The 27,814-nt window shown below is 43.1% G+C and overlaps 1 protein-coding gene across 6 annotated transcripts in view; it reads right to left on the minus strand.

Moving 5' to 3' along the window:
* The window catches only part of ZNF131 (zinc finger protein 131), a 33,103-nt gene extending 7,898 nt beyond the window's left edge, over positions 1-25,205 (minus strand). Inside the window, exons 1-6 of one of the 6 annotated variants that reach the window (XM_032628414.1) lie at positions 24,566-24,669; positions 23,950-24,088; positions 22,867-22,968; positions 15,042-15,186; positions 3,439-3,799; positions 3,114-3,336 (exon numbers count right to left, since the gene is read on the minus strand). In XM_032628414.1, the coding sequence (XP_032484305.1) occupies positions 3,114-3,336; positions 3,439-3,799; positions 15,042-15,186; positions 22,867-22,968; positions 23,950-24,079 (961 nt within the window). In that variant the 5' untranslated portion in view covers positions 24,080-24,088; positions 24,566-24,669. Of the gene's footprint in view, positions 1-3,113; positions 3,800-15,041; positions 15,187-22,866; positions 22,969-23,949; positions 24,089-24,305; positions 24,670-24,982 lie in introns of those variants that run through there. The other 5 variants (XM_032628413.1, XM_032628410.1, XM_032628411.1 and 2 more) reach the window with 5 other exon arrangements.
* Positions 25,206-27,814: the final 2,609 nt, after the last annotated feature.

Below are 27,814 nucleotides of genomic sequence, written 5' to 3' on the forward strand. Positions count from 1 at the left end.
ACCCAATCCTCCAGTCATAACAACCTGCTAGCAAGTACTCCAAATGTGTGACTTATCTCTCCTCTATGTCTGTGTACACTTAATTTCTTTTGTCTGGAACGTTTATCTCCTGGCTAACTCCTTTTCCTTTGGGAGTCATAGGGTAAACCCTCTAGGAAGCCATCCTTGTCTCTTTCATCATAAACAGCACAAGCAGGCATTCCCATAAGACTCTGTGCTTACCTCTATCAGCACTTAGCTGATTGTGCCTGCTTGTCTCCCCTAACGTAACTTTGAACTCCTTGAAGGCAGGGACTCTAAAATTTATCTCCATGACCTAGCAGGCTGGCATTATCATCACTATTTTCCAAATGGAAACAAGTAATTCAGGACAAGTAACAGCCAAAATTTTGCAAATCAAGCGTGGATTACTGTGCATGCTTTAAGAACATACAAGAAACCAAAGCACTAATGAAAGTATACGAAATATGATATTGAGGGGGGTGTATATGTTGAGAGTAGGAAACAGGAACGGGACCATTTATCTTTACACTTAGTTTGTTATAAGTGAAAAATGATCCACCCTCTATTAACACAAACACAATTAAAAACTGTTTCCTGGGGGCTTCCCTGGTGGCGCAGTGGTTGAGAATCTGCCTGCCAATGCAGGGGACACGGGTTCGAGCCCTGGTCTGGGAAGATCCCACATGCCGCAGAGCAACTGGGCCCGTGAGCCATAACTACTGAGCCTGTGTGTCTGGAGCCTGTGCTCCACAAGAGAGGCCGCGATAGTGAGAGGCCCGCGAACCGTGATGAAGAGTGGCCCCCGCTCGCCAACTAGAGAAAGCCCTCGCACAGAAACGAAGACCCAACACAGCCAAAAATAAATAAATTAAAAAAAAAAACTTTACTTATGTTCCTCTTGAATTTACTAAATCACTGATCACATATGCTACTGTCTTGTGACTAATTACTAGTACAATAATTGATCGAGGTTAAAAAAGACAATAAAAGTTCAGTTTGCTTTACATACTAAACTGTTCCGTCAAAGGGCATCTGGTTCTGTAATTTGTAACAACTACTTAACTAAGTTACTTAAGTTATCTCACATCATTTTGAAGGGAAACACAGACATAAAACATAACGTGGGGCTTCCCTGGTGGCGCAGTGGTTAAAAATCCGCCTGCCAATGCAGGGGACACGGGTTCAAGTCCTGGTCCAGGAAGATGCCACATGCCGTGGAGCAACTAAGCCCGTGCACCACAACTACTGAGCCTGCGCTCTAGAGCCTGTAAGCCACAACTACTGAGCCCGTGTGCGGCAACTACTGAAGCCCGTGCGCCTAGAGTCCCTGCTCTGCAACAAGAGAAGCCACCGCAATGAGAAGCCTGCGCACCGCAACGAAGAGTAGCCCCCGCTCGCCACAACTAGAGAAAGCCCGTGTGCAGCAACGAAGACCCAACGCAGCCAAAAATGGATAAAATAATTAAAAAAAAAACAACCATAATGTGATTCAGCTCTATACTTTTCTGCTTAATCCAAAATACAATGTGCAGGGCTTGGAAAGCATATTTAAAAACTTCCAAAATGGTTTGCGTTGTCCTATTTTCAAACAGGTAAGTCACTAGGTAGTGACAATTGTTTCTACTTTCACACTGATAGGAAATAATATAGAAGTGATTATCTGTTGGGGTACTGGAAACTCCTATCAAAGTGTGCTAGTCACCAAGTAACATTTATTTACCAAGTTGTGCTGCAGGTACACCAATGCTTTTGCAAAACTAATCCACAGTTACCACAAACATGTTCATCAGAAGACCGTTAACATAGGTGCTTATTTGTTTTTTAAGGACTAAAAACTATACCTTTAGGCAGTTTCCAAATATACAACAGGTCTTTACATATAATGTTTGTAAAACCAGAAGGCATTTCCCCCAAAGATTTCATGAATGCCTATTAGTTACCCCAAATTAGTTACCTTAAAGCCTTCTAAATTCATAGTGAGCCTTTAAGTAAATTACGAGATTCCCTTGCTGTTCACTTATTTATCCAGTTCCTGAGTATTACTAACAAGGGTTTGAATAGTGAGGGATCCCACACTATTTGAATCTATGTTTTCTCAGTTTCAAGCAGTATGTAGCAAGCAACTCTGGACAGCAAGGGATCTACGAAAAAATTTCATCCAAAGTTCTCCAAACTCTAGCATCAAAGAGAAAGATTCTGAATAGTGTGGGATAACTATATTGTATTCACTGTATTAATAGTCTCAACAGCCTTAACCATCTCACAGAGTAAGAACTTGGGAACAAATGTCCAGAAGTCTGACACTTAGCACTCTGCAGCAACTGCTTTCCCCACACCTTTGTCACAGTGGGTTTAGGGACTCCCCAGGATTCCAAGTCATTCGTGGTGGTAACTCCTGTGTATGGCACAGGAGACCTAGCAGAGAAAGCTTGGGGTGTGGGACCAAGGACAGGGACTCTGACAGGGAGAAAAATAGGCTCAGGGATGGATGCAGAACTAGAAGGGCCAGAGGTTCTAAGGCAGACTCCCTGGACATCTCCCTCACGTCTGGGATGGCTCTTAGGAGAGTACAGAGACCTTACCCTTTTCATCTCCCTGGCTGTGCACCAGTCCTGACATGTTTGCCCTTGGAGAGATGAAGGAGATGGACAAATACTGCCTTACTATCTGCCAGGTCAAAACAGATAACCAAATGTATGCAAAGGTATAAACATATTTGGGATTGTTTGCAAATGTACCCATCTATGTAATCTGTTAACATAAGGCAGGGAAAATAAAAACAGTTAACAGTGAAGTTTCACTGTAATTAAAATCTCATAATGTATAACCGTTAATAAAGAATCACAACTGTTTTATGTATTTTTTTTAAATTATAAAAATTGCCAAGATGTAAGAATGAAAATTACTTTCAAAATTAGTACTGATTTTGCTTTGAAAGAATAAATATTTCAACGAATATTATAAAAACACTGTGTGCTCAGCCGGCACATTAGGGAACACAGGAAGTGGTTCCTGTGGTGATAATTAAAATAAGAAAAAAGGATTTAGACACTTAGCTTCAAGTGAATGTGGAAAATCTATACTTTTAACATAAAGTATTTGCTAATTACCTGTATGCTTTCGAAGATGCTCTTTAAAATGTCCAAAGTGGTCAAACTGTTTCTCACAGTACTGACATATGTGAATTTTTTTCCCAGTTCTTTGCTTCTTACTGACTCCACCTTCTTCAAGGTGGTAACAATTGAGGTGTTGTTTCCATGCGCTCTCCCGAAGATACCTTTTATTGCATATTTCACACTTGAAACTCTCAGTGGAGTGTGATTTCATGTGTTCCTTAAAATGGTAAAACAATTTAAATGAACGGTTACATTTCTCACAATGGAACAAGTCCTTCACATGTGACAGCTGAAGTTCCACAATTTCAATACCTTCTACCTGTTTGCTTGTGGGGTCAGAGGCACAGCCATCTTCATCTTTAATCTGCCCTTTTCTATCACCTTGACGGTACTTGCTGGTGATATCTGCCAATAATGCCAGAGCGGAATCATCAGAGGAACCTGTGCTCTGAATATACTTTATGGACTGCCTGGCAGTAGCCACATCCTCTAACGTTTCAATGCCTTCATCTTCCACTTCGATTGTGCCTTCAGCAATCTCCACCTCGATTTCAACAGGTTCAGATTCTGCAGACGGCAATGACTCAGTGATAACATTTGAAGTTTCTGCAATCTTTCTTTTTTTTGCTTCACTTTTTCCTGTGGTAGTTTCCTCTAGTGGAGCTGAGTTTTCTTTGTTCCTGAAATACACAATGTATGGATTAAAAAAATCTATAAGATCAATCAAAATCCTACCAGGCTTTTTGGAAGAACTGATAAGCTGATAATAAAATTTGTATGGAAAGGCAGAAAACAAGACTGTAAGACTTATACTACCCAATTTCAAGACTTACTATAAAGCTACAAAATTAAGACAATGTGATATTGGTGAAAGAATACACATGGAGATTAATGGAAGAGAATAAAGTCCAGAAATAGATCTACATATATATAGTCAGCTGACTTCTGTAAAAAGGTTCCAAAGTAATTTAATGGGGAAAATATAAAACAGTGGTGTTGGAACAACTGGTATCTATATGGGAAAAATAAACCTTGACCCTTACTCTCATATTATACACAAAAAAATTAAAAATGAATCATAGACTTAAATGTAAGAACTAAAACTATTACACTTCTAGAAGAAAACGGGATAAAAATCTTTGCAACATTGAAAGATTTCTTAAATAGCACACAGAAAGCAGAGACTTACAGCAAACATTGATAAAATGGATTTCATCAAAATTAAAAACTTGGTCCTTTGAAATACACAGTTAACAGAAAGGCACACCATAGACCAGGAGAAAATATTTGTAAACATGTATCTGTCAAAGGTCTTATATAGAGAATACAAAAAGAATTCGTACAATTCAATAAACTCAACGGCTTAAGACAACTGTCGGGAGACAATTCCCCGTGAGTCCCTTGCGTTTCTGCGTATCTTGTGAATTGACAGCTTTGGTTCTGGACTAGTTTTCAAGGATGTTTGCTGAAGAGCCAACAGCCTGGGAAGACAGAGTGGCTGCCACTGGAGAAGAGGACACCTTTACTTACTGTCCAATATAATAATGTTCCCCACTGTGGGATAAAGGTCAGGCAGGTTTGTTTGCAGCCCATTCTAAAAGATTTTGGTTTCCTAAGCTGGATATCCTTCAGCTGTGATGAAAACGACCACATGCAGAGCATTCACCTGGGCCACTCTACGTTACCCCTGTGGGACTTAAGGAAGGGAAAAGTGGCACAAATAGAAAACTCATGCTGCCTGCTGTGCAGAGAATAATAAAGTCCTTCTTTCTGACCTACGAGACCCGTCATCTTCTATCAGCATCCATGAAACCATAGCAGGATAATTTCTTGGCTTGCAAGTAGGATAAACACTCAGATCTCTCACGGATCTTGCCGAAGTTTGGCAACCAAGAACAGGATGCTGAAAAAGACAAGGCTTTCTGGAACAGGAAGGATGAGACCTCACAGAGCAAACGGAATTTGAGGAAGCCTACTAGAGCTGGCAGTAAACCTGTTTACCAAATTGTATGGTCAACTGGGCAATAAATGGTCCTCTCCTTATTTGCCTATTGCTCTGAGTTCAACTGTGTGCCCCCAAAAGATATGATGAAGTCCTGACCCCTGATACCTGTGAATGCGACCTTATTTAGAATTGTCTTCGCAGATGCAATCAAGTTAAGATGAGGTCATTAGAGCAGGCCCTACTCTAACTAAGTCTTTATAAGAAGAGGGACATGTGGACCCAAAGAAGAGAAGGCCATATGAAAACACTGAAGGAAGACGGCAATGTGAAAATACAGGTAGAGATTGGAGATATGCTGCCACAAGCCAAGGAACACATGGGGCTACCAGAAACTAGAAAGGGCAAGGAAGGATTCTCCCCTAGAGGCTTTTGAGGGAACATGGCCCTACCAACACTTTGATTTAGGACTTCTAGTCTCGAAAACTGTGAGAGAATACATTCGTGTTGTTTTAAGACATGCAGTTCATGGTACTTTGTTATGGTAGCCCCAGGAAACGAAGACACCTATTAATGAGGAAAAACTGAGAAGGTGGTTACAGGATGAGTACTGGTCAGTAAGTTTAAGGACAGCTGCTGGAATGGTGTCCCAGTTGCTGCAAACTTGCTAGGGGTGGGGGAGGTAGCGGAGGACTTCCCTGCCAATTGGGTGGTCAGCCTGAAGTCTGCCCACAGTAACAATTAACACTAAGATTCAAAGGGAGTAGGAGGGTGGAGACAGAAGGTTCTGCCTCTTTATAGACAAGTTACTGCCACATGTACCTAAACCAAGTGTGCCAGGAGGGAAATTCACAACTGCTATGAGCAGAAACCAGTTGAGTCATTAGAACTTTGGCTGGTCCACACGGGAGATGAGGGGGCAACATAATGCTTGTAGAGCAAGGAAGAATTGCAACACCTGGGCCATCTCAGGGCTCAGCTCCTCCTGCAGTTTGTCATGTCCACCTGAGATCTATTTGGAGATGACTGTAAAAGGCTTGAGTTTTTTTTGCAGTGGGTCCTGGCTGCCATAAGGGTGATGTGGATGCTCTTGGAGAGACTTCTCTGAAGCAAATTCCTACGATGAGGCATTGACTAGCAAGAGTCTTCCTGCCCAACTGGGTTTATAATGCTGATGAAGATGAGTCACTGGGGAATGAAAAAAGGATCCAAAGTAATATAAAATTCTTTGGTCAGGCCTGCTGAAAAGCCCCCTTTTATGTTAGACCAGGAAAAAGTGTAAGAGATGTTATCATGACAGTGGGGCAGCAAATGTCCAAGATTAAGCTACACTCTTGAAAAAAAGCCACCACTGCGGAAGTCTGAGTCAGCTAAAAGGCATAAATGACATGGCCCCAACTAGAAATCCATGTGGATGGGGCTACTGAATCAAGGGGTCCCCCAAACTGACACTGATAGTGTCAGTAGTGATGACTCTGCTGCCTGACAGAGGGCTTTGAGTGGGCTGAAAACACTGGAGGTTTGTTTGGCTGAGCCACATGCAGCTCCAGTGCTGCTTGAAACCAAAATGAACCTTGCTCACTGGCAGAGAATCACTTTCTCCCTCCATACCACTTCCCCCCCTTCTACCTTCCCGTTGCCTCTAACTTGACCTCACCAGCTTGGAAAAGATAATTAGGGTTGGAGCCAAGGTCTCCTTGTTCCCAAGGGTGAACAGTGAAGACACGATGTATGCATCCAAGTATGCTGAGGAAAACTCAAGAATGGGAGAGGCTCAAACTTCCGTGGCTCTGTTTTATCCAGCAGGTGTCCAACTCACCATCCCACCTGGTTCCACAGAGAGGAGGCGCTTACATTCAACTGATGGGGCCTGGGCAAGGTTCACAGCAGGAAAGGGAGGCTGTCCTGACCCTGTGGGTGGGCCTGATTCTACATACTGTTGTTGCTTTGACATCTGAATGCACAGCAGGGATTGGTATGGCATGTGCATTTACCACTTCTCATCCCGTAAATACCAGAGATGGAACATCCCAATTGAGAAGAGCCAGATGTAGAGAAGAGCTACTGGAACAAACTCCCCTAATGTTAGCCACCAGTAGCTGGGTCAGGATTTAGCACAAGTGTCTTATCTTTTGATATCTAAAATTTGTACTATACTGTTGATATCCTACTGACTGGCAAGCCAGAAGTCTCAGTCTCAAAGGCCCTGACATAGTGTTTTGACACCTCTAGCAGCAGAGGTTGCTGATAAATCCCAACAAAATTCAGAGGACTGCTCACCAGGTAAAGTTTCTTGGGACTAGACAGGCAGATTCACAACACTCAATCCCCTGCAGCAGTAAAAGAAAACCTGTTTTTTCACCTCCTCCCTCTTCCCACCAAAAATGAAACCCAGCATCTTACTGGACTTTTTAGGTACTAGAGACAATATGTGCCTCACCTGTGCATTCTACTTTCTTCATTATATCAGTCAATATGCAAAACAGCATCTTTTAAGTGGGGCTCCAAACAACAGGCTGAATTGGAAGTTTCCATCAAGCTGTGGCACAGTCTCTACCTTCGGGCCCCAAAACCCTAACAACCTCTTTGAGCTGTTAAGTCTCTGAGACTGACGCTTTTTGCAGATTAGAGCTTCTGGCAAAGGGAGGTGGTCTCCACCCCAAGGTATTCCCTGGATTTTGGACTTGCCAATTCCCTGACATGGCTACAAGGTACACTCCCTTTGACAAGAAAGGATTAGCTTGCTATTGGACTCTTGTTAAAAGTGAAGCCTGATCCATGGAAACTTTGAGGCTCTCTAGCCTGATACTGCCGTTTGGGAGTGTGTTAACTAAGATTTCATGACTAGCAAGGTAAGATGTGCCCAACAAGTCTCACTGGTCATAAAGAAACAGTGACAGTCAAGAAAGCAGCTGGTCTCTCGGCTTTACATGAGAAAGTGGTAGCTCCCCCACGCTGCTGCCCAAAGAAAGCCACCAGATCGATGGGGTCTTTGATTCACTGATGGTTTGGCTAAGCTGAAGGCTGATGGTACTCACTGGGCTGCTGCGGATGCTCCGCCTTAGCACCAACTTTGCAAAACCAAGAGTGGACATGGCTGCTCTGCTCAGAAGGCAGAACTCAAGGCTGTCTTTGTCGCTCTGGATGACACTCTCCACTATGAGCCTTGCTGTATTTTTACTGACTCTTGGGCTGTTGCAATGGCCAAGCTGTCTGGGAGACCTGCAAGTCTTGGCAGATTAGACACCCATCTTTCCACAACCGTGGAAACGAAGAGCAGCTATTGATTCAACTCTCTGGATAACTGATTAGACGCTCATGGTAAAAGCCTGTTCTCTGATACCAACTGGAATCAAGTTGCTTATCAACCTACACTGCCCAGACTTCCATCACTGCCACCTAGGCCCAACATTATTCTGAACATGGTGACACATCCAGCATCAGAGACTGAGCAGAAAGTCAAAGACCCTATGCTTCTGATGGAGAAGTTGCTACCGCATGTCAGACTTGTGACACCTGCCAAAGTTGGCCTGTTTGTTTCATGGTGAATGAGGCCAAATCATACAGGGCATTGTGTCCAACTGTACCTGGCAGACTAACTACACTAGACCTTTCACCCCATCTCAGGGCTATCCCTGATGCCTCACAACTACTGACACTTTTTCAGGTTACACTGTTGCTGTTCCAGTCTGAGCAGTTGGTTCTGGCCACACCAGATGGCTCTTGAAACTAAGCTGTGTCATATGTTTAGCTTTCCGGACCATCTGCAGTCTGATAATGATGCACCAAAAGCTATTCAATTGGCTGTTAGTCAAGGTATTGTTAAAACTTCCAAGCTCCCTGCCATCCACAGATATTGATATTGTAGAGAATTACAATAGTTTCATCAATTACTGACTCAAAAAGATTTCAGACTCTACTTCCCTCACTTCCTCCTTGTCCAAAAGTCCTAGTAAGGCAGTTTGGTCATCAAACTGAGCTCTACCCGGAAAAGGATCATCTGTTTTTAGCTGCCTCCTGGGTAATGATCAAGCCTAATGGGGTGTGAAGTTACATAAACCTAAATGGAAGTTCAGGATCTGTCCCGACCATTCTCAGACACGATCTTTTTCCTTCTGCCTAATGGCAACCCTGGGACAGCCTGGTCAAAAGTGGGCCTAGCAGATTCAAACCTAGTTCAAGTTCAGCCATCTGGATTCTCTTACTGAATGGACATCATCTTAGATCCTAAGAATAAAGACCACTTGGTTGAATATACTGCTTGCCAAGTACAATCAGATTGGCCCTTGTGAGCCAAAGTGGGAGACATAATGGGTCTCTTAAGTTTTATAAAATATTCTTGTCCCTGACCATTCCAGATGAAAGGTCCGGGTAAGGGGAGGAGATGACTGGAAAAGGGATTGAGTTACAGCTACTAGAATGGGATACACTGATTTTGTGGAGGTGGAGGGAGAACCACCACCCTGGAACCTGGAGAGAAACCTCTTAGACTCCAGGAGGTATGGGGGAAGAAGGGACATTAAAAATCTTTGTTCTTCAGAACCACTCTTAGAGCCTTCCTCAGGTAGGAAGAGGCTCTCATGCAGCTCTCCCCAACTGTTGCAACGTGCTGGATCTGCCATCCCACGCCAGAGGGCTCTGACAACTGGATCACCAATCTCCCTTAACTTTACCGAGAACTATTTTGCAAACAGCAGGGGGATGGCCAAGCATCCTGCATGCTCCATGCAAAACAAGAGATGTTGGCCCACTACCATTCCCAAAGCTGAGGCTCAGTTCGCGAGGTGGCTGACTGCCATTCAGCTGGCATCCAGGTGCTCAGGATAAACAGAACAGACCAAACTGGCTGCCCTCAGACATTCAGTCCAAAAACAAGGCCTAGACCCAATCATTCTGAGCTGAGAAAGAGGGAGACAACGTTGGTGACAATGTCAACCTGTGCCCCTGACTGATGAAGGTCCCCCTTTGGGGGCACAAACAACTATACTTCCTGTATGGAAGCCAGGTACTAACTTCCTTCCCTCCCAAAAGTATGCCTTGCAACTCTGAGGTGGGAAGAAGGGACCATCCAGTGTTTAGGGAAACACCACTGGTAGATCACTTTAGTTCTCAGATGACCATGGAGGTCTCTCCAAAATGAGGCTACCCTTGGGACTTCCCTGGCAGTCCAGTGGTTAAGACTCTGCACTTCCAATGCAGGGGGCGTGGGTTCAATCCCTGGTCGGGGAGCTAAGATCCCACATGCCGCCTGGGTGGCCAAAAGTGAGGCTACCCTTGGTTACTTGGGGGAGTGTCCTGGAGGAATAACTGACTTATTTATGCAAGCCCTACGGGCAGTTTTCTCTACAATGGGAGTCATCCAAATAAAAAGGTGGGGACTTGAGAGTCCGCCTGCCAATGCAGGGGACACGGGTTCGTGTCCCGGTCCAGGAAGATCCCACATGCTGCGGAGTGGCTAGGCCCGTGAGCCATGGCCGCTGAGCCTGCGCGTCCGGAGCCTGTGCTCCGCAACGGGAGAGGCCACAACAGTGAGAGGCCCGCATATCGTGCAAAAAAAAAGGTGGTACAAAATTTGTGCCTGACTCAAGACAATGTGATCAATGACACTACTTGGGCTCTGGAAGGTATTCATGTCAGCCTCAAATCACTGGCCAGTGTTATTACGGAGGCTAGACTTGCCCTAGATGTCCCCCCTGTGGACCAATGCTCAGACTGTGCAATTGCTAAAACATCTTGCTATACTTAGATTAATGTTTAGGGCTAAGTGGAAAAGTCAATACACAAACTAAAGGAGAAAGCCACCTGGCTGTCTAGGGATTTGTTCAGTTGGTTGCGTGCAGAACCTTAGCAGGGGTAGGTGCACGCTTAAGCTTAGCACTGCAGGGTGGCCACATCCTGCTACTTGGAGTGCTGCTGATAGTTGTCTTAATTAAATCCAGTGTAAGAAAAACTGAATGGATTAGGTCCCAGTCCCCTATTTGTCACATTAATCAGAGTGGTCACGGAGTAGTGTGCTCATGGGAAAATTCACCAGAAGCTAAAACAGTGTAGAAGAAAACGCTCCATGGATCCCTCATGTTTCTGCATATCTTATACACAAACACACTGGCAGTCTTTTGTTCTATCTTTTCAAGGTTGTCTGTACAGCAAATTGCCTTAGAAAATAGAGCCTGTCTTCCACCAGAGTAGAGGGCAGGTTCATTTATTATACAGAATAATAAAGATAACAGCCCCTCTGGGGCAAAAGCTGGGCAGGTTTGCTTACAGCTCATTATAAAAGATTTGGGTTTCCTAAAGCCCAGAGTTCCTCAACTGTGATGTAAACCCTGTGAGCACGGTACACACCAAGGCCACTGCATCATTCCCCACTGGACTCAGGGCGGGGCGGGGGAGCAGCTTGAGCTTCATGTTGATATGAACATGAAACTCATGCTGCTCCATATGCTGTGAGAGAAATAAAGTCCTTTCTGACTCATGAGTTTCATGTTTTCTGCCAGCATCCATAAAAATGTGGCAGGCCAACTTATTAGCTTGCAAATAGGATAAAGTCTTCCACCTGTCAGTTCTTGACAATATCCCAATTTTAAAAATGGGCAAAAGATACTTCACCAAAAAAGATAAACAGATGGCAAAAAAACACATGAAAAAATGCTCAACATCATTAATCATTAGGGAAATGCAAATTAAAACCACTATATACCTACCAACTTGGCTAAAATGAAAAAGTATGATCATACCAAGTATTAGCAAGGCTGTGGAGCAGTTGCAACTCTCATACACTGCAAGTTGGAATGTATCACTTTGGAAAACAGTTTGGCAGTTTCTTAAAAAAAAAATTAAATACATCTACCATACAACCCAGCTATTCCAATACTAGGTATTTACTGAGAGAAATAAAACCATATGTCCAAAGACCTACACACAAACATTCATAGCCACTTTATTTGTAATAGTCAAAAACTGGAAACAACCTAAATGTCCGTAACAGATGGTATATCCATACAATGGAATAATAATCGGCAATAAAAAGGAACCCACAACAACATGGACAAACCTCTAAAACATGACGCTAAGTGAAGAAGTCAAAGACAAAAGACTACACGCCTTAGGAATCCATTTATATGACATTCTAAATAAGATAAAGCCACAGTGATAAAAATCAGATCACTGGTTGCCTGGGGCTGGGGATCAGGGTCGACTGCAGGGTCATAAGAAAACTTAGGGTGATGGGAATGTTTTTATGTCCTGATTGTGGTGGTGGTTACACTACTGTGTACAATTAACAAAATTCAAACTCTACATTAAGATGGGTGAATTGTATTATATGTAAATTACATCTTAAAAGGCTGGGGAGGAAAAAATCTGTAAGGCAAATGCTTCTTCCTAACAAATAACAGGAACCTTCTCCTATAGTTTTAAATAAACAATGATGCAATTTCAGCAAAATAAGGTCCTAGTATTTTTTTTCAGTGCCATTCAAAAAGTGTACACTATATTCCAAAAATATTTGCATATTGCAAATGTGAGAAGAGCCTTATTCACCTTCCATACCTGCAAAACAGTTATACAATAGTCTACTCAATATAGAGTTGCCTTCACCAGTTGATTTAAACACAACTACATTATGTAATTTTTATTCCTAAATTGTATAACATTATACACAGCCAATTATAAACAGCCAATATGTAATACTGCTATCTTTCTGAAGAATTCTTCAGAGTATACTGCATGCCTAACTGGTTCATGAAACAATTCAACATACTACTATATTTATATTGTAAAGCGCTGACGGTTATAATTATTATAAGGATCCCAGTCTTATAATAATAAACTTTCTAAAAGGTTCTAAATAGGCATAGTAAAACAGCTGTATCCAGCTGTTCTTACCCAATGACTAGACACATGAACTCAATTAAATGCCTACCAAATCCAACCTGGGCCATTGTCACAGAATATATTCCTATGTTCTGTTACTCAGGACTTTCCCTGTAGTAAGATGCTACTCGCTACCATGAGCAGCAAAGGGACCACACAGAACATGTTTCCAAAAAGTTCTCATACAGGATTTAACCACAAATCTGATGTTGCCCCATGCATATATATTCCCCTAGTCTACCTCCACATTGAGAAGGTATGACCTAATCAGGTATATATCCTCAACACACCTCTATTTTGCTATCCGTGTCTTAGCTCTCTTTGCAGGAGAATACTGGCTTGGTTTTAATGGGCATGCACCCGTTCATCCATTCATAAATGTTTACTGGACACCTACTATGTGCCAAGCACTAGTCATCAGAGAAAATATACACACCATGCTCTTGTCAGAAGAGTCTAATCTTGAACTCTGTCACCAAACTAATTAAAAGCTCATTAGGAGAAATAGTATTTTTGGATGACTACAGTTCAATTATTTCTTAGTTATTCTAAGTTATATCTTTTGACTGAACCACATCAGTGAGTCAGACTAGATCATTCTGTCCCATGTGAAACTGATTTTACCAAACTGCACATTAGTGTATACCAATGACCTATATTGAGGGTCACAAGAAACAAAGCCAGGAGATAATAACAACCCCCATGCCAGACTCCATGCTAACCACTTCACATTCATTCATTCAACCCTCACAAATAATCCTATGTAGAAAGTACCATTTTTATCCCCATTTGACAGATAAGGAAACTGAGTAGCTGATAGCAGACCGAGGCAGTCTGACTCCAGAGCTCTTGTTCTTAGACACTACCATGCCACTATTCATTATGTAAGATGCTGAGGTCTTTATTCATTATATCACTTAATGTTTTCCTAATAACTTCCTATGAGAAACTGTGTGTTTTAATACCAAGAATGGCTCCTAAGCAATTGATTTGTTCTCATCTTATTATAAATAATGTAACTGAGGTGTTTTTTTCCCCTTTTTCTTTTCGCTAGGTACTTCAGAACTCAGAGCTAGACTCAGCTCATCTAGCAAGTGTACAGACTTAAACAGCATGCATTTTTGCCATCACATTTCTAACTTCACTGATTATCACTTCCACCTGGCCTATTTCTTATATCTTCACCGATTTCCTCACTTTTTTTTTTTGGCAGTACACAGGCCTCTCACTGCTGTGGCCTCTCCCATTGTGGAGCACAGGCTCCGGACGCGCAGGCTCAGCGGCCATGGCTCACGGGCCCAGCCACTCCGTGGCATGTGGGATCTTCCCGGACCGGGGCACGAACCCGTGTCCCCTGCATCGGCAAGCGGACCCCCAACCACTGTGCCACCAGGGAAGCCCCTCCTCACTTATTTTTAAACAGTACCATATTAATCTTTGTAAGCCAAACCGCTTTTAGAGTAAGTCTTGGTACAATTAACAACCTGAATCCACAGAATAGTTTATAGGAACCCAGAGAACTCCTAAAAAGATGCCTAGTCCTCCTTATTTTATTAGAAACAAAAGATGCTACTTGAGTTAATATTAGCACAGTTTTTACATAAGGACAAGAAATCAAGCGTGAAGATCATAACCAGTAGAACTTTATAGATCCTTAAATACATATTCTTAATTTCAAAACATCAGTTCTTTTTTTTTTTTTTTTTTTTTTTTTTTTGCGTTATGCGGGCCTCTCACTGTTGTGGCCTCTCCTGCTGCGGAGCACAGGCTCCGCACGCCAGGCTCAGCGGCCATGGCTCACGGGCCCAGCCGCTCCATGGCATGTGGGATCTTCCCGAAGCAGGGCACGAACCCGAGTCCCCTGCATCGGCAGGCAGACTCTCAACCACTGCGCCACCAGGGAAGCCCAAAACATCAGTTCTTTACAGCATGATACATACAATACATTCTTGACTAACAGGGTGAACATGACTGAATATAACTATCTCTGCCTCACTAAGGAAATCAGTCCCTTATGACATGACATAATAAATTCTTGACTAACAGTCAGGGTGGACATGACTGAATATAACTATTTGTTCCCCATTAAGGAAATAAGTAATTACCTGACTTCAAGGGCTTTGATAGCTTCTAGCATTTGTAGAAACTCTGCTGCTTTCCATACATCGTTGGCTTCTTCTTCTCCTTGTATCATTAATTTTGCTGTATATGTGAACTCAATCAAATGACGAAAGGCCATTTTACTAACACCTATAAAAAAAAAAAAGACATGCATTAACATGTACTCACATTGATTCAAATCTTGTAACATTTAGTAAAGAAAAAAATAGAAGCCCAGTGTTTGGAAAATGATTAGTATTTGTCACTTTGGAAGATAATTTCCTGGCAGAATTCTCATTTACAGTATAATAATTTTGTAGCCAAGTTCAGCACTAACTAGCAAACTACTTTAAGATCTTTCCCAAAGACTTCCTAAGGCTCTTACAGAACAGTAAAATCTATCACTCAAATACACGAATGGGCTATTACATCAGACATGCTATGTTGCCTGCCAGGGAGCTCTGTGTCAACTCAGCTCCAAAATCATCAATAGCTTTCAAAAGCTTAGCAAATAAAGTTCAGTACCATTCTGCCTTTATTTCAAGGTCCTTCACATTATTTTTCTACTTACCACTATTTTTCCTTCCAAATTTTAAACTATGTCAAACCTACACTATATACTGATCCTCAAACAAACCCTTCACTTTCTAAGAATTTCCTTGCCTTCCTTAACACCCTCCATCCTGAATGCTTTATCACCTTACCTCGACAAATCCTACCACCCTTGAAGGACCAATTTTAATGTCACATCTTTTTTTTTTTTTTTTTTTGTGGTACGCGGGCCTCTCACTGCTGTGGCCTCTCCCGTTGCGGAGCACAGGCTCCGGACGCGCAGGCTCAGCGGCCATGGCTCACGGGCCCAGCCGCTCCGCGGCATGTGGGATCCTCCCGGACCAGCGCACGAACCCGCGTCCCCTGCATCGGCAGGCGGACTCTCAACCACTGCGCCACCAGGGAAGCCCTTAATGTCACATCTTTAATGAACCTCTTTAATAGTTCCCTCAGGCTGAACTCTGTACCTGGTCTTATAGTTAAAATTCATGGACAACTCTTGACTGTAAGCTACTTTACGGAAATTTGCCTCTACACCCACCTCACAGTATCTAACACAATGCTTCCTAAAATGCAGGCACACAAAGTAGGTATAAATGGATAAAGGCCAAAGTCACTTTCAGAATTAAGCTTCCACAATTCCAAGCTTTCTTTGCAAGTTTGTTTAAATTTTGGCCCAAAATGATACTCTACTTCTTTGTGCTCTTCAATGCTATATAATATTGTTTCAGTGTGCTAATGCAAGGCTATGAAAAGCTATTGACAGGAACAAAGAGAAAACTTGTTTTTATAGATTTTTTTATGCTAAAAAAATGGCCAAGATCAAGCTGCACACAATATGCACAATTACAAATACAAAACAGGAATTTCCTGGCAGTCCAGTGGTTAGGACCCCACGCTTTCACTGCCAAGGGCGCTGGTTCAATCCCTGGTTGGGGAACTAAGATTCCACAAGCCGCCCTGGGTGGCCAAAAAAGAAAAAAAAATAGGAAAAGAAAAAATATTTTTATGTTCTTCCCATGTACTTTATACACCTGAATGTGGCCTTCAGGACAACAGTAAGAATACTGGTGGAATATCCACCATCTTCTATATGTGTTAGGAAAAAATATCGTTCAGGAAGCCAACTTTCAAGTTTCAGTTCAGTCTCTCCATGACTTGTGCAATCTGGGGCAAGTCAGAACCTCTGAGCCTCAGAAAACTCATCTTCAAAATGCCTGAAAACAATCTGAATATTGAGAAGCACCATAAAATATAATGTAATATGACCAAGTTACATGCTACCAAATAAGCAAACTAAAAATGACTGGATTCATTAATGGCTAATTTATTGGGTCCCCTAATCTTTTTTCTCCTGGTTGTCTTATTTATTTAGTTTTTTGCAGTACGCGGGCCTCTCACTGCTGTGGCCTCTCCCGTTGCGGAGCACAGGCTCCGGATGCTCAGGTTCAGCGGCCATGGCTCACGGGCCCAGCCGCTCCGCGGCATGTGGGATCTTCCCAGACCAGGGCACGAACCCATGTCCCCTGAATCGGCAGGCGGACTCACAACCACTGCGCCACCAGGGAAGCCCCTCCTGGTTGTCTTTTAACCATGTTGTTTATTATATGAGAGTAGCCTGAGAAACAGACAACTAGATTTTGCTGTTTTTTTTTTTTAAGGTGTTTTGACCAAATATTTAAGAGGGCAACAGAAATCTTTCCTAAGAACAATGTGTAAATTTTTCCTGAAGCAGAATGAGATTTTGATTTTTAATCAAACACACATATGTATGCCTACTATACATATCAGGCAGGACTCTAAACACTTTACAAATCATCAACTGACTTAATCCTCCTGACAACCCTATGAAGTACTATTATAATCCCCATTTTACAGATGAGGAAATTGAGGCACAGAGAAGTAACTTGCGAAAGTCACATAGTTATTAAGTGATAATACTAGAAGCAAACCCAGATGGCCTGACTCCAAAGTCCATGATAAAGATTTTTAAATAGGATGATGGTAGGAAACATTCCTGCTTGGAAGCGTCTGAATACCCATGTCTCATTCACTACAAGACTGCAATCTTTCACTCATATTTCCAAAGTCCGCCAAATCTCTTAAAACCAGAAGTTTTCCCATAAATTTGGCAGCAAAATTTGATCTGAACTGACATGAGGCTATTTATAATTTTTATCCCACTTAGAGTAAATATTAATAAGCTATGCTGCTTATTAATAATACACTGGATTATTATTTGCTTATAGGATATTGCCCCAGACCCCAATGGGAGTATTATGTAATACACACAGTGGATTACCATAGAAAATTCTAAAAATTACTAATTTCAAGAAGCAACTGGCCTCCAAGAATTTGTGGACTTAGTTCCCAATCTTGGTTAATCAGAATCACCTGTAGACTTAAGCATGGGTCCCTGATCTCCAGAATCAAAACTGGGATAGGGAACTCCTTTTTATAAGCACCCTGGGTGCTTCTTTTTTAAAATAAATTTATTTATTTGTTTGTTTTATTTTTGGCTGCGCTGGGTCTTCATTGCTGTGCACAGGCTTTCTCTAATTGCGGCGGGCGGGGGCTACTCTCCGTGGCAGTGCACGGGCTTCTCACTGCAGTGGCTTCTCTTGTTGCAGAGCACAAGCTCTAGGCGCACGGGCTCAGTAGTTGTGGCTCGCAGGCTCTAGAGCGCAGGCTCAGTAGTTGTAGCGCACAGGCTTAGTTGCTCCGCGGCATTGGGGATCTTCCCAGATCAGGGATCAATCCCTTGTCCCCTGCATTGGCAGGCGGATTCTTAACCGCTGAGCCACCAGGGAAGCCCACCCTAAGTGCTTCTTATGTGGCCAGTCCAACACTGGTCCTAGGAATAAGCCACTGACTTAATTAGCTAACGGGAACCAAACTTATAACACCTGCCCAGGTAAGTGAAGGGTTGGTAGATGATGTACAGCTGCAAAAATATTTTATACTCTATTAGGACTAGTTTAGTAACTTTCAAATTTCAGCCCATTTTCTCAATTCCTTACTCCTTTCATAATATACAATTTTTCTCAGGAAGTATCTAAGAAAAATGTTAATATAAACACCTTGACCTGAGTCATTTTTCCCCTTAGGAAGAGGCAAAAGTGGGGGGTGGGCATTCTGGAATTTCTCTAGTCTTATAGAATTCCTCAACTGGTGGAAAACTCCTACTCAAATAGGGTGTATGAATATGTGCTTGGATGTTTTGTCCTTGATATTAGGGGCTAAGATTTTGGAAGTGATGGTAGAGTTGCTGTTTGAGAGAAACTAGGTGCTTATGGATCTGTGATTTCAGGAGAAGTAAAGAATGGATTTGGAAAATTGGAGGCTCGGGTTAGGAGAAGGCTGTTGTGTTCTGAACAAGGGAGTGAATGTCTGCTGAAGATTTTATATGGTGTGAATCCAAGTCACAAAGCTGAGGTGGGATGCAACTGGCTTCAAGGACAACAATTTTGACTTAAATCAAAGGTGAACCTGCAGTCCTAATCAAAGATAACTTACTTCACCAGGGACCCAGAAAACAGGGAGAGAGCTGGCTCAGCTTGCATCTAATGACAGTTTATACTCATAGAGCATATTTCAATTTAAATTCTCTTTACATACATTTGCTTTTACAAAACCCTATAAGGCAGTGGTTCTCAACACTGGCTGCATACTGGACTTGTCTTAGGGCAGTGCTGCCCTAACTTTGCTGTACAAAGGAATCATCTGAGGATTCTGTTCTGATTCAGTAGGTCTAGGGTGGAGCCTGAGAGTCTACAGTTCTAACAAGCTCACAGGTGATGCCCACGCATTACTGATCCTCAGACCACACCTTGGATAACAAGGACCTAGAGAACTTTTAAATACAGATGCTTGGATCTCACCCCTCAAAGACCGATTTAATTGATCTGGAGAAAAAGCCTGGGTATTAGTACTTGCAAAAGCTCCCCTGGTGTTTCTAGTGAGCGGCTAAAGACAAGAACCATCCCTATTTTACAGATGGGAGTTCTAGTTCTAGCTAAGATGAAGAATGTATACGCCACCCTATCTTGTCCATTGATTATAACTAAAAATTCTGAAAAGAATACATAAAGCTAATATACAAGGACTCCGAAGAAAAAACAGAAGCAAAGAGACTGGGGAGAGAAATCAAAACTCAAAGAACAGCAGTAAGTTTCCTCGTTTTATATTTTTCCTGCCACATAACCCAGCTTGAGGACAGCCCAACTCCGGTAACTGGGTAGCAGGTGCAGACAGAAAAAGCTCCAGGAGAAACTCTTTCCGGCTAGAGAACCAGCAAAGGGGATGGAGAGTGTGTGGGGGTGGGGAAAAATAGCTGGTTTTTATTTCTCTCTCAGCCCTCCCTCAAGACAAGCCCCAGTCTGACGCTGCACATCTATGGCTAGTTGCCACCAAGCAGGCAACTCAGCCCTAAGAGAAAGTTCTCTCTGGCTGAGAACTAGGAAAGAGATTATCATCTGAAGAGCATGGAGAGAATTCTTGTTATTTTCTTCTCTCACCATGTTATTATCCAGGAAATGGATTCCACTGCAGAAAATGTACAACAGCACAGGAAGGTTAACCTCCTAGTCTTCCAGCCAAAGGACCAGGAAAGGGAGCTCAGGGGAGCTAAGTACAGAGGCCATCAGAAGGGAGCTGGAGAGAGGTCCTTTAAATCTGTGTATGTAGTCTTGAGCTCACCACCCAGCTGCACGTGTGCAAAAATGACGTGAGGCAGCACAGCAAAGGCTTTGAGAATTACACTGTGGTGTGGACTACCACCCAGGTCGGCACACCTGGGACCTGAACAAAACAACAAAAGTTTTGAAAACTAAATTGGAATTGGATCCACAGTCCACACAAGGCAGTCTGAACCTAATCAGGTTGATTGTCTGCTAAAACAAAACAAAATCAAAACAACAACAAAAACCAAAAGCATTCTCCAGATGATTCTAACAGCACACAGAGGGTCAAAACATAATATTCAAAATGCCCGTGACAGGGACTTCCCTGGTGGTCCAGTGGTAAAGAATCCACCTTCCAATGCAGGGGATGCAGGTTCGATCCCTGGTTGGGGAACTAAGATCCCACATGCTGCGGGGCAACTAAGCCCACGTGCCGCAAGCTACAGAGCCCATGTGCCACAACTAGAGAGAGAAAAACCCACACGCCACAACTAGAGAAGCCCAAACACGCAACAAAGAAACCTTGCACCGTAACGAAAGATCCCACATGCCTCAACAACCTGACACAGACCAAAAAAAAAAAGGAAAAAAATAATGCCCATGACATAATCCAAAATTACTTGACATTTTCTGCAGATTAAAAGAGAAAAAAGGAAGCTAAGATGTCCAATGTTACACAATTGACAAACAGTAAAGCTGGGAATACAAGTCAGGTTTTCTAAATGCATGCCCAGGGCTTTCTCTACAACCAGGTGACCTAGCCAGATAGTACAGCAATTCCAAAGTTAAGGGCTTAAGAAGACAATCAATTTGAGCCAAATTGATTCTTTAAACCTTAATCTGGCAAATAACAAAAACAGAAAGAATGTTTTTACATTTTTCTTTCTTACCTTCTACAGTTTAAATACCGAAAGTTGTGTGTCCTGTACTATAATGGACAGAGCACATCAGAAGTACAAGAGATAATCCCAAGGTGATTAGCCTTCAGAAGAAAAGACCCTACTTCTCCAGGTAGGTCAGTACTCCACACTCCACCAGCAATGCATATTCTAGCCTGGGCCACTTATTTTTTAACTTAAGATTCTGCCCAGAAGTTGACTCATCTTTGAAATCCTCCTTCTCTCTAAAGTAAACTAAACCACTCATCCTCCCTCCTTAGTGACACCATTCTGCAACAAAATTCTCTGCAACATTTTTTGCACTCCTTAACTGTTGCTTATCCATGATTAAATTTGCAAATTCTCTAAGGGCTGTCTTATTAATCAATTTCTCATTTCCTGGGTCTGGCATGGTATATTATAATAGGTATTAAATCTGATAAACAACCCCAATCTATTAAGCTTTGACAGTGCACCAAACACTACGCCAGGCACTCTGCAGATGCCATTTCAATTAATCATTAGCACAACAGTACAAGCCTATTAACCCACTTTTCAGATGAAGAGGCAAATATGCAATTGAGATAAAGTAACCTGCCTGGGGTCTCAGTACCTCAGGTGAATAAATGCACAAAACTGGCTTGTAACAGAAATACCATCTAGGCTGATGGATTCTCACTTTAGTAAGCTTTGAGGATTTCCATCATGCCTGTGCTCTGTCCATCACAGATAATCAAAGATAATCTATCTATGGATATCAGCCAGAATGCTAGGTAAGCTGGAACTATCAAAATAAGAGAATACTCTTAACTCTATGTTTTCTTTACTCCCCTAGACACCAAATTTTTCCAAGGGAATACTGTTTCTAGGCAACCCATTCATAACAGAGAATATATACACACTGAGAGATACAAAACCCAAACTCAAGAACCCTGTATTTATGTAGGTAAGCTGATTTATTTCCCACAGTTTTGGATTGAGGGGTAGAGGGCTAGGTATCGTAGCAGCAGAATTAATAGAATAAACTGAATCCCTTGCTAGCTGGGCAACCTCAGACAAGTAACCTTTTAGAGCCTGCTCCCTGATACGTAAATTGGAAGTAAAACCACTTACTTCAAAGCACTGCTGTGAACCTCAGAAAATGCACACAAACTACACAGCATAATACCTGGCACTTGGTGGGCTATTATTACAAAAAGTCAAACAAGTATAAAAATTTCTATTTTAAGACAGTATCTAGTAGATGACCCCCCTCCATCCTAGACTTTCTACAGCCACTAGAACTTCTTCTGAATGCTACTTCAGTTAATCTTTCCTAGCTTTTTCCATATTATGACAGCCCATTTCACACTGTGCGTGTCATGCTGCTATACAGAGGCCTGCAGCATCTGGACCAGTCTGAAACATAAGCCCACTAAATAAGATGGAAATTCACTTTTAATACATGTTTTCAAAAGACAGTGATCACTGGTATTAGCAATGAAAAAGACTCCTTTAAGAGACGAACCATTTAACGTAAGAGTTTTTCCTGGAAGATCATTTTACGAAGCACGTTACTAAAAGTAAGAATTCTCAGGTGTCAAAAGAACAATTTATCCAGTCACCGAATAGAAACCATTGATGCCTGTTTCCCATGGTACCTTGCTAAATTAACTGCCTAAAGCTTCTTCATCAAATTACAATGCTTGCTAAATATTGTATTTAAAACAAGCATTTACCTTCTATCTCCACCAAAGGTTCCTGAGTAAACTCCTGAAAGAATTTGTAAAAGAACTTGCTGCAAGCAGCCAAAACAGCCTTGTGGGCCTTAAAATGGTGTCCTAGAGAAAAAACAAAATAAAATCATCATATTCACAAAAATCAAATATAAAACTATAAAACAAGTTAAGAAATTAAAGTAAAATAGGTCTTTCGTAATATAATTATAAAACTATATTCTGGACAGCTATCTTGACAAATTTAAATCTCAATTTGACATGAAGCAGGATCTTTACCTCAAGGGCCTTATTAAGTCAGCTCTATAAAGGCCACCTTACAACATTTCAGGAGGTACCACTTAAGTCAAAGGCATATCCTATTCAGTTGAAACTGCTAAATATAAACACAACCCAAAAGGTTATACGTCATTTGAAAAGAGAAGAAAAAGCCACAGAATAAGCACCAAGCTGGATGTGTTTGCTATGGAAAACATTTTAGTATGCCTAATATTTGGAAACTCAACCTACAGCAGACCAGCTGTAGGCTATAATAAAGTATAGCTTGCCTCAAGAAGTCTATTTTCACTAAACAAAAGATACCCAAGCTGGGTTTGCATCCATTATAATGACTACTCCTAAGACTGGTAAAGACCGCATTATATTTTGGGGGTTACCAAAGGGGGTACCAGTGCTGCAAAGGAATCTCTCACATTTTCCCTCCAAGACCATTTGGGAAACTAGAAAGAACACTTCCCAAATGACTCCTGTGAAAGACTGCTCAAAGCAGCTTAGCAGCAGAAGTCTACTAACCAAACATTTAGAGACATCCTCCCTATCCCCGCCACCTTGCATTCAAGTGTACAATGCGAACACTTGAAAAGGCTGCAAGAACTTAAAATGCCATGATTATGTTGAAAGCGTGACTATCCTTCTGCAGCATGGTCTACGTGAAGGGACACTGATAAGTGTCCTCGGGTTCCAGAGCACACCGTCCGCAGACTTTCGATAGGGAGTCCACAGAAGATGGATAAAAAAGGCGGATGGGGGAAGGGGAGAGAAGATCTGAAGCCACAAATTCGCTCCTCGGCCCACCACGCTACCCACCGTCGACAATCAGGGTGATGTCAGTAAACCGGTCCTGCTCTCGCTGTTCATTCAATCGGTCCAGGATCATTTTATGATGTTCAGGGAACTCCTGAAGGCATTCCATCGTCTCTTCGGCCTCCATGGCCATCGGGTTGTTCTACAAAAGAGGAGCATGATAATGTACACCCATGAGCTCGGGCTGAGGAACAAAACCCCTAAAGCATAAAACAACAAAAAACAAAACCCCAGCAACGCGAAAAGAAGGGGGGAGGGTGAGACAAGAGGAGAGGAAGGCGAGGGAAGAAAGAAAGGCGAACCGGGCGGCCGCCGCGCGTTGGGGGCCGGAGCCGCGGCCGCGGAACTCCGAGCCTGACCTAATTGGAGTCGGGAGACGCGAGCTGGAGCGGGGTGGGCACAGCGCCGGAGGCTCCGGGCTCCGGGGCGCTCAAGTCCGGCAAGGGAGGAGACCCGACAGCCGCCGTGGCCCTCTAACGGCCCGCCAAGCCCTTCGGCCCGGCCCTGGCTCCCGCCGCCCCGGGACCCGGTCCGGCCCGCGGCCCACTACGACTCCCGGGTCGCCTCTCCCTCCCCCGCCCGCCCTCTTCTCCCCCGCCCAGACCGGGCCGGCACTCACTCAAGGAAGGAGGAGCGGCCCGGGCCTGCGCGTCACATACGTCGACGTGCCGCGTCAACGCGTCGGGCTCCGGCTGACGCGGACGCCGACTGAGCGCAGACGAGGGAGTGGATGGGCCACGCCCCCACCCGCCCTCCTCTACTGGCGGGGCGGAGCTAGCTGAGGGGATTTGGCGCTCGAGAAGGGCAGGCCGCCCGCGCTGGGAGGAGGAAGTCGAGCTGTGGTGGGGTTGGGCCGGTGGCGGGCCTGCCTTTGTCTGGGTGGGGCTCCACCCTCCACCCACCCGCGCCAGACTCCAGGTGTGAGCACTTCCGACCCGGACCTTAGAATAAACTCCCAGCCAGTTTCAGGTGTACCTTTATACCGCTGCCCCCCCCCGCCCCCTTTCCTCCCAAGGCCTAGGTCGGGACGCCTTACCTAGCTCACGATCCTCCCTCTCTCCTTTCCGTCCCGAAAGCCTTACCTTCTCTACTCTCCCCTGTCGGGGCGTAACTCGCCCCACACTTTTCCCTAACCCTGAACAGCGCCTCGCCCGCCATTTCCTCGCGAGTGCCCGGGCGCTCCCTCTGCTTGGGTCCGGCCGGCGCACGTGGGCTCCCTCCGAGACCCGGACGGCCGCGGCGCGGGCGGCGGCGGCGGCGGCCACGGGCGCGAGCACGTTCCGGCCGCCTAGGATCTTCCTCCCGGGTGCCCGCCCTCTCCGTGCTCGGCGGGCAGCACGTGTTTGCTGGGCTTAGGACCTGTAGCTGCAAGATTATTTACGCATGGTGCTATTACTGCAGCTCTCCATTCCCCAAACCCCGCGCTTAAAATGGCCAGTGACCCATAATCAGCCTCACGTGACCGGGTCATTCATTCATTCCTCTGAAATTGGCTTTGTGAGAATGAGATAGTCAAGACTTACTTATTCTATTCTCTCAAAAGAAATATTAGGATTAGGGAATTTTTTTTTTACATCTTTATTGGAGTATAATTGCTTTACAATGGTGTGTTAGTTTCTGCTTTATAACAAAGTGAATCAGTTATATATATACGTATGTTCCCATATCTCTTCCCTCTTGCGTCTCCCTCCTTCCCACCCTCCCGATCCCACCCCTCCAGGCAGTCACAAAGCACCGAGTCAATATCCCTGTGCCATGCGGCTGCTTCCCACTAGCTATCTACCTTACGTTTGTTAGTGTGTATATGTCCATGACTCTCTCTCGCCCTGTCACAGCTCACACTTCCCCCTCCCCATATCCTCAAGTCCGTTCTCCAGTAGGACTGCGTCTTTATTCCTGTCTTACCCCTAGGTTCTTCATGACATTTTTTTCCCTTAAATTCCATATATATGTGTTAGCATACGGTATTTGTCTTTTTCTTTCTGACTTACTTCACTCTGTATGACAGACTCTAGGTCTATCCACCTCATTACAAATAGCTCAATTTCGTTTCTTTTTATGGCTGAGTAATATTCCATTGTATATATGTGCCACATCTTTATCCACTCATCCGATGATGGGCACTTAGGTTGTTTCCATCTCCGGGCTATTGTAAATAGAGCTGCAATGAACATTTCGGTACATGACTCTTTTTGAATTTTGGTTTTCTCAGGGTATATGCCCAATAGTGGGATTGCTGGATCAAATGGTAGTTCTATTTGTAGTTTTTTAAGGAACCTCCATACAGTTCTCCATAGTGGCTGAACCAATTCACATTCCCACCAGCAGTGCAAGAGTGTTCCCTTTTCCCCACACCCTCTCCAGCATTTATTGTTTCTAGATTTTTTGATGATGGCCATTCTGACTGGTGTGAGATGATATCTCATTGTAGTTTTGATTTGCATTTCTCTAATGATTAATGATGTTGAGCATTCTTTCATGTGTTTGTTGGCAGTCTGCATACCTTTGGAGAAATGTCTATTTAGGCCTTCTGCCCATTTTTGGATTGGGTTGTTTGTTTGTTATTGAGCTGCATGAGCTGCTTATAAATTTTGGAGATTAATCCTTTGTCAGTTGCTTCATTTGCAAATATTTTCTCCCATTCTGAGGGTTGTCTTTTGGTCTCATTTATGGTTTCCTTTGCTGTGCAAAAGCTTTGAAGTTTCATTAGGTCCCATTTGTTTATTTTTGTTTTTATTTCCATTTCTCTAGGAGGTGGGTCAAAAAGGATCTTGCTGTGATTTATGTCATAGAGTGTTCTGCCTATGTTTTCCTCTAAGAGTTGGATAGTTTCTGGCCTTACATTTAGGTCTTTAATCCATTTTGAGCTTTTTTTTGTGTATGGTGTTAGCGAGTGATCTAATCTCATACTTTTACATGTACCTGTCCAGTTTTCCCAGCACCACTTATTGAAGAGGCTGCCCTCTCCCACTGTACATTCCTGCCTCCTTTATCAAAGATAAGGTGACCATATGTGCGTGGGTTTATCTCTGGGCTTTCTATCCTGTTCCATTGATCTATATTTCTGTTTTTGTGCCAGTCCCGTACTGTCTTGATTACTGTAGCTTTGTAGTATAGTCTGAAGTTGGAGGCCTGATTCTTCCAGCTCCGTTTTTCTTTCTCAAGATTGCTTTGGCTATTCGGGGTCTTTTGTGTTTCCATACAAATTGTGAAATTTTTTGTTCTAATTCTGTGAAAAATGCCAGTGGTAGTTTGATAGGGATTGCATTGAATCTGTAGATTGCTTTGGGTAGTAGAGTCATTTTCACAATGTTGATTCTTCCAATCCAAGAACATGGTATATCTCTCCATCTATTTGTATCATCTTTAATTTCTTTCATCAGTGTCTTATAATTTTCTGCATACAGGTCTTTTGTCTCCTTAGGTAGGTTTATTCCTAGATATTTTATTCTTTTTGTTGCAATGGTAAATGGGAGTGTTTTCTTGATTTCACTTTCAGATTTTTCATCATTAGTGTATAGGAATGCCAGAGATTTCTGTGCATTAATTTTGTATCCTGCTACTTTACCAAATTCACTGATTAGCTCTAGTAGTTTTCTGGTAGCATCTTTAGGATTCTCTGTGTGTAGTATCATGTAATCTGAAAACAGTGACAGCTTTACTTCTTCTTTTCTGATTTGGATTCCTTTCATTTCCTTTTCTTCTCTGATTGCTGTGGCTAAAACTTCCAAAACTATGTTGAATAAGAGTGGTGAGAGTGGGCAACCTTGTCTTGTTCCTGATCTTAGTGGAAATGCTTTCAGTTTTTCACCATTTAGGATGATATTGGCTGTGGGTTTGTCATATATGGCCTTTATTATGTTGAGGA

Source organism: Phocoena sinus, chromosome 3 (assembly GCF_008692025.1).
Source record: "Phocoena sinus isolate mPhoSin1 chromosome 3, mPhoSin1.pri, whole genome shotgun sequence".
NCBI lineage: Eukaryota > Metazoa > Chordata > Mammalia > Artiodactyla > Phocoenidae > Phocoena > Phocoena sinus.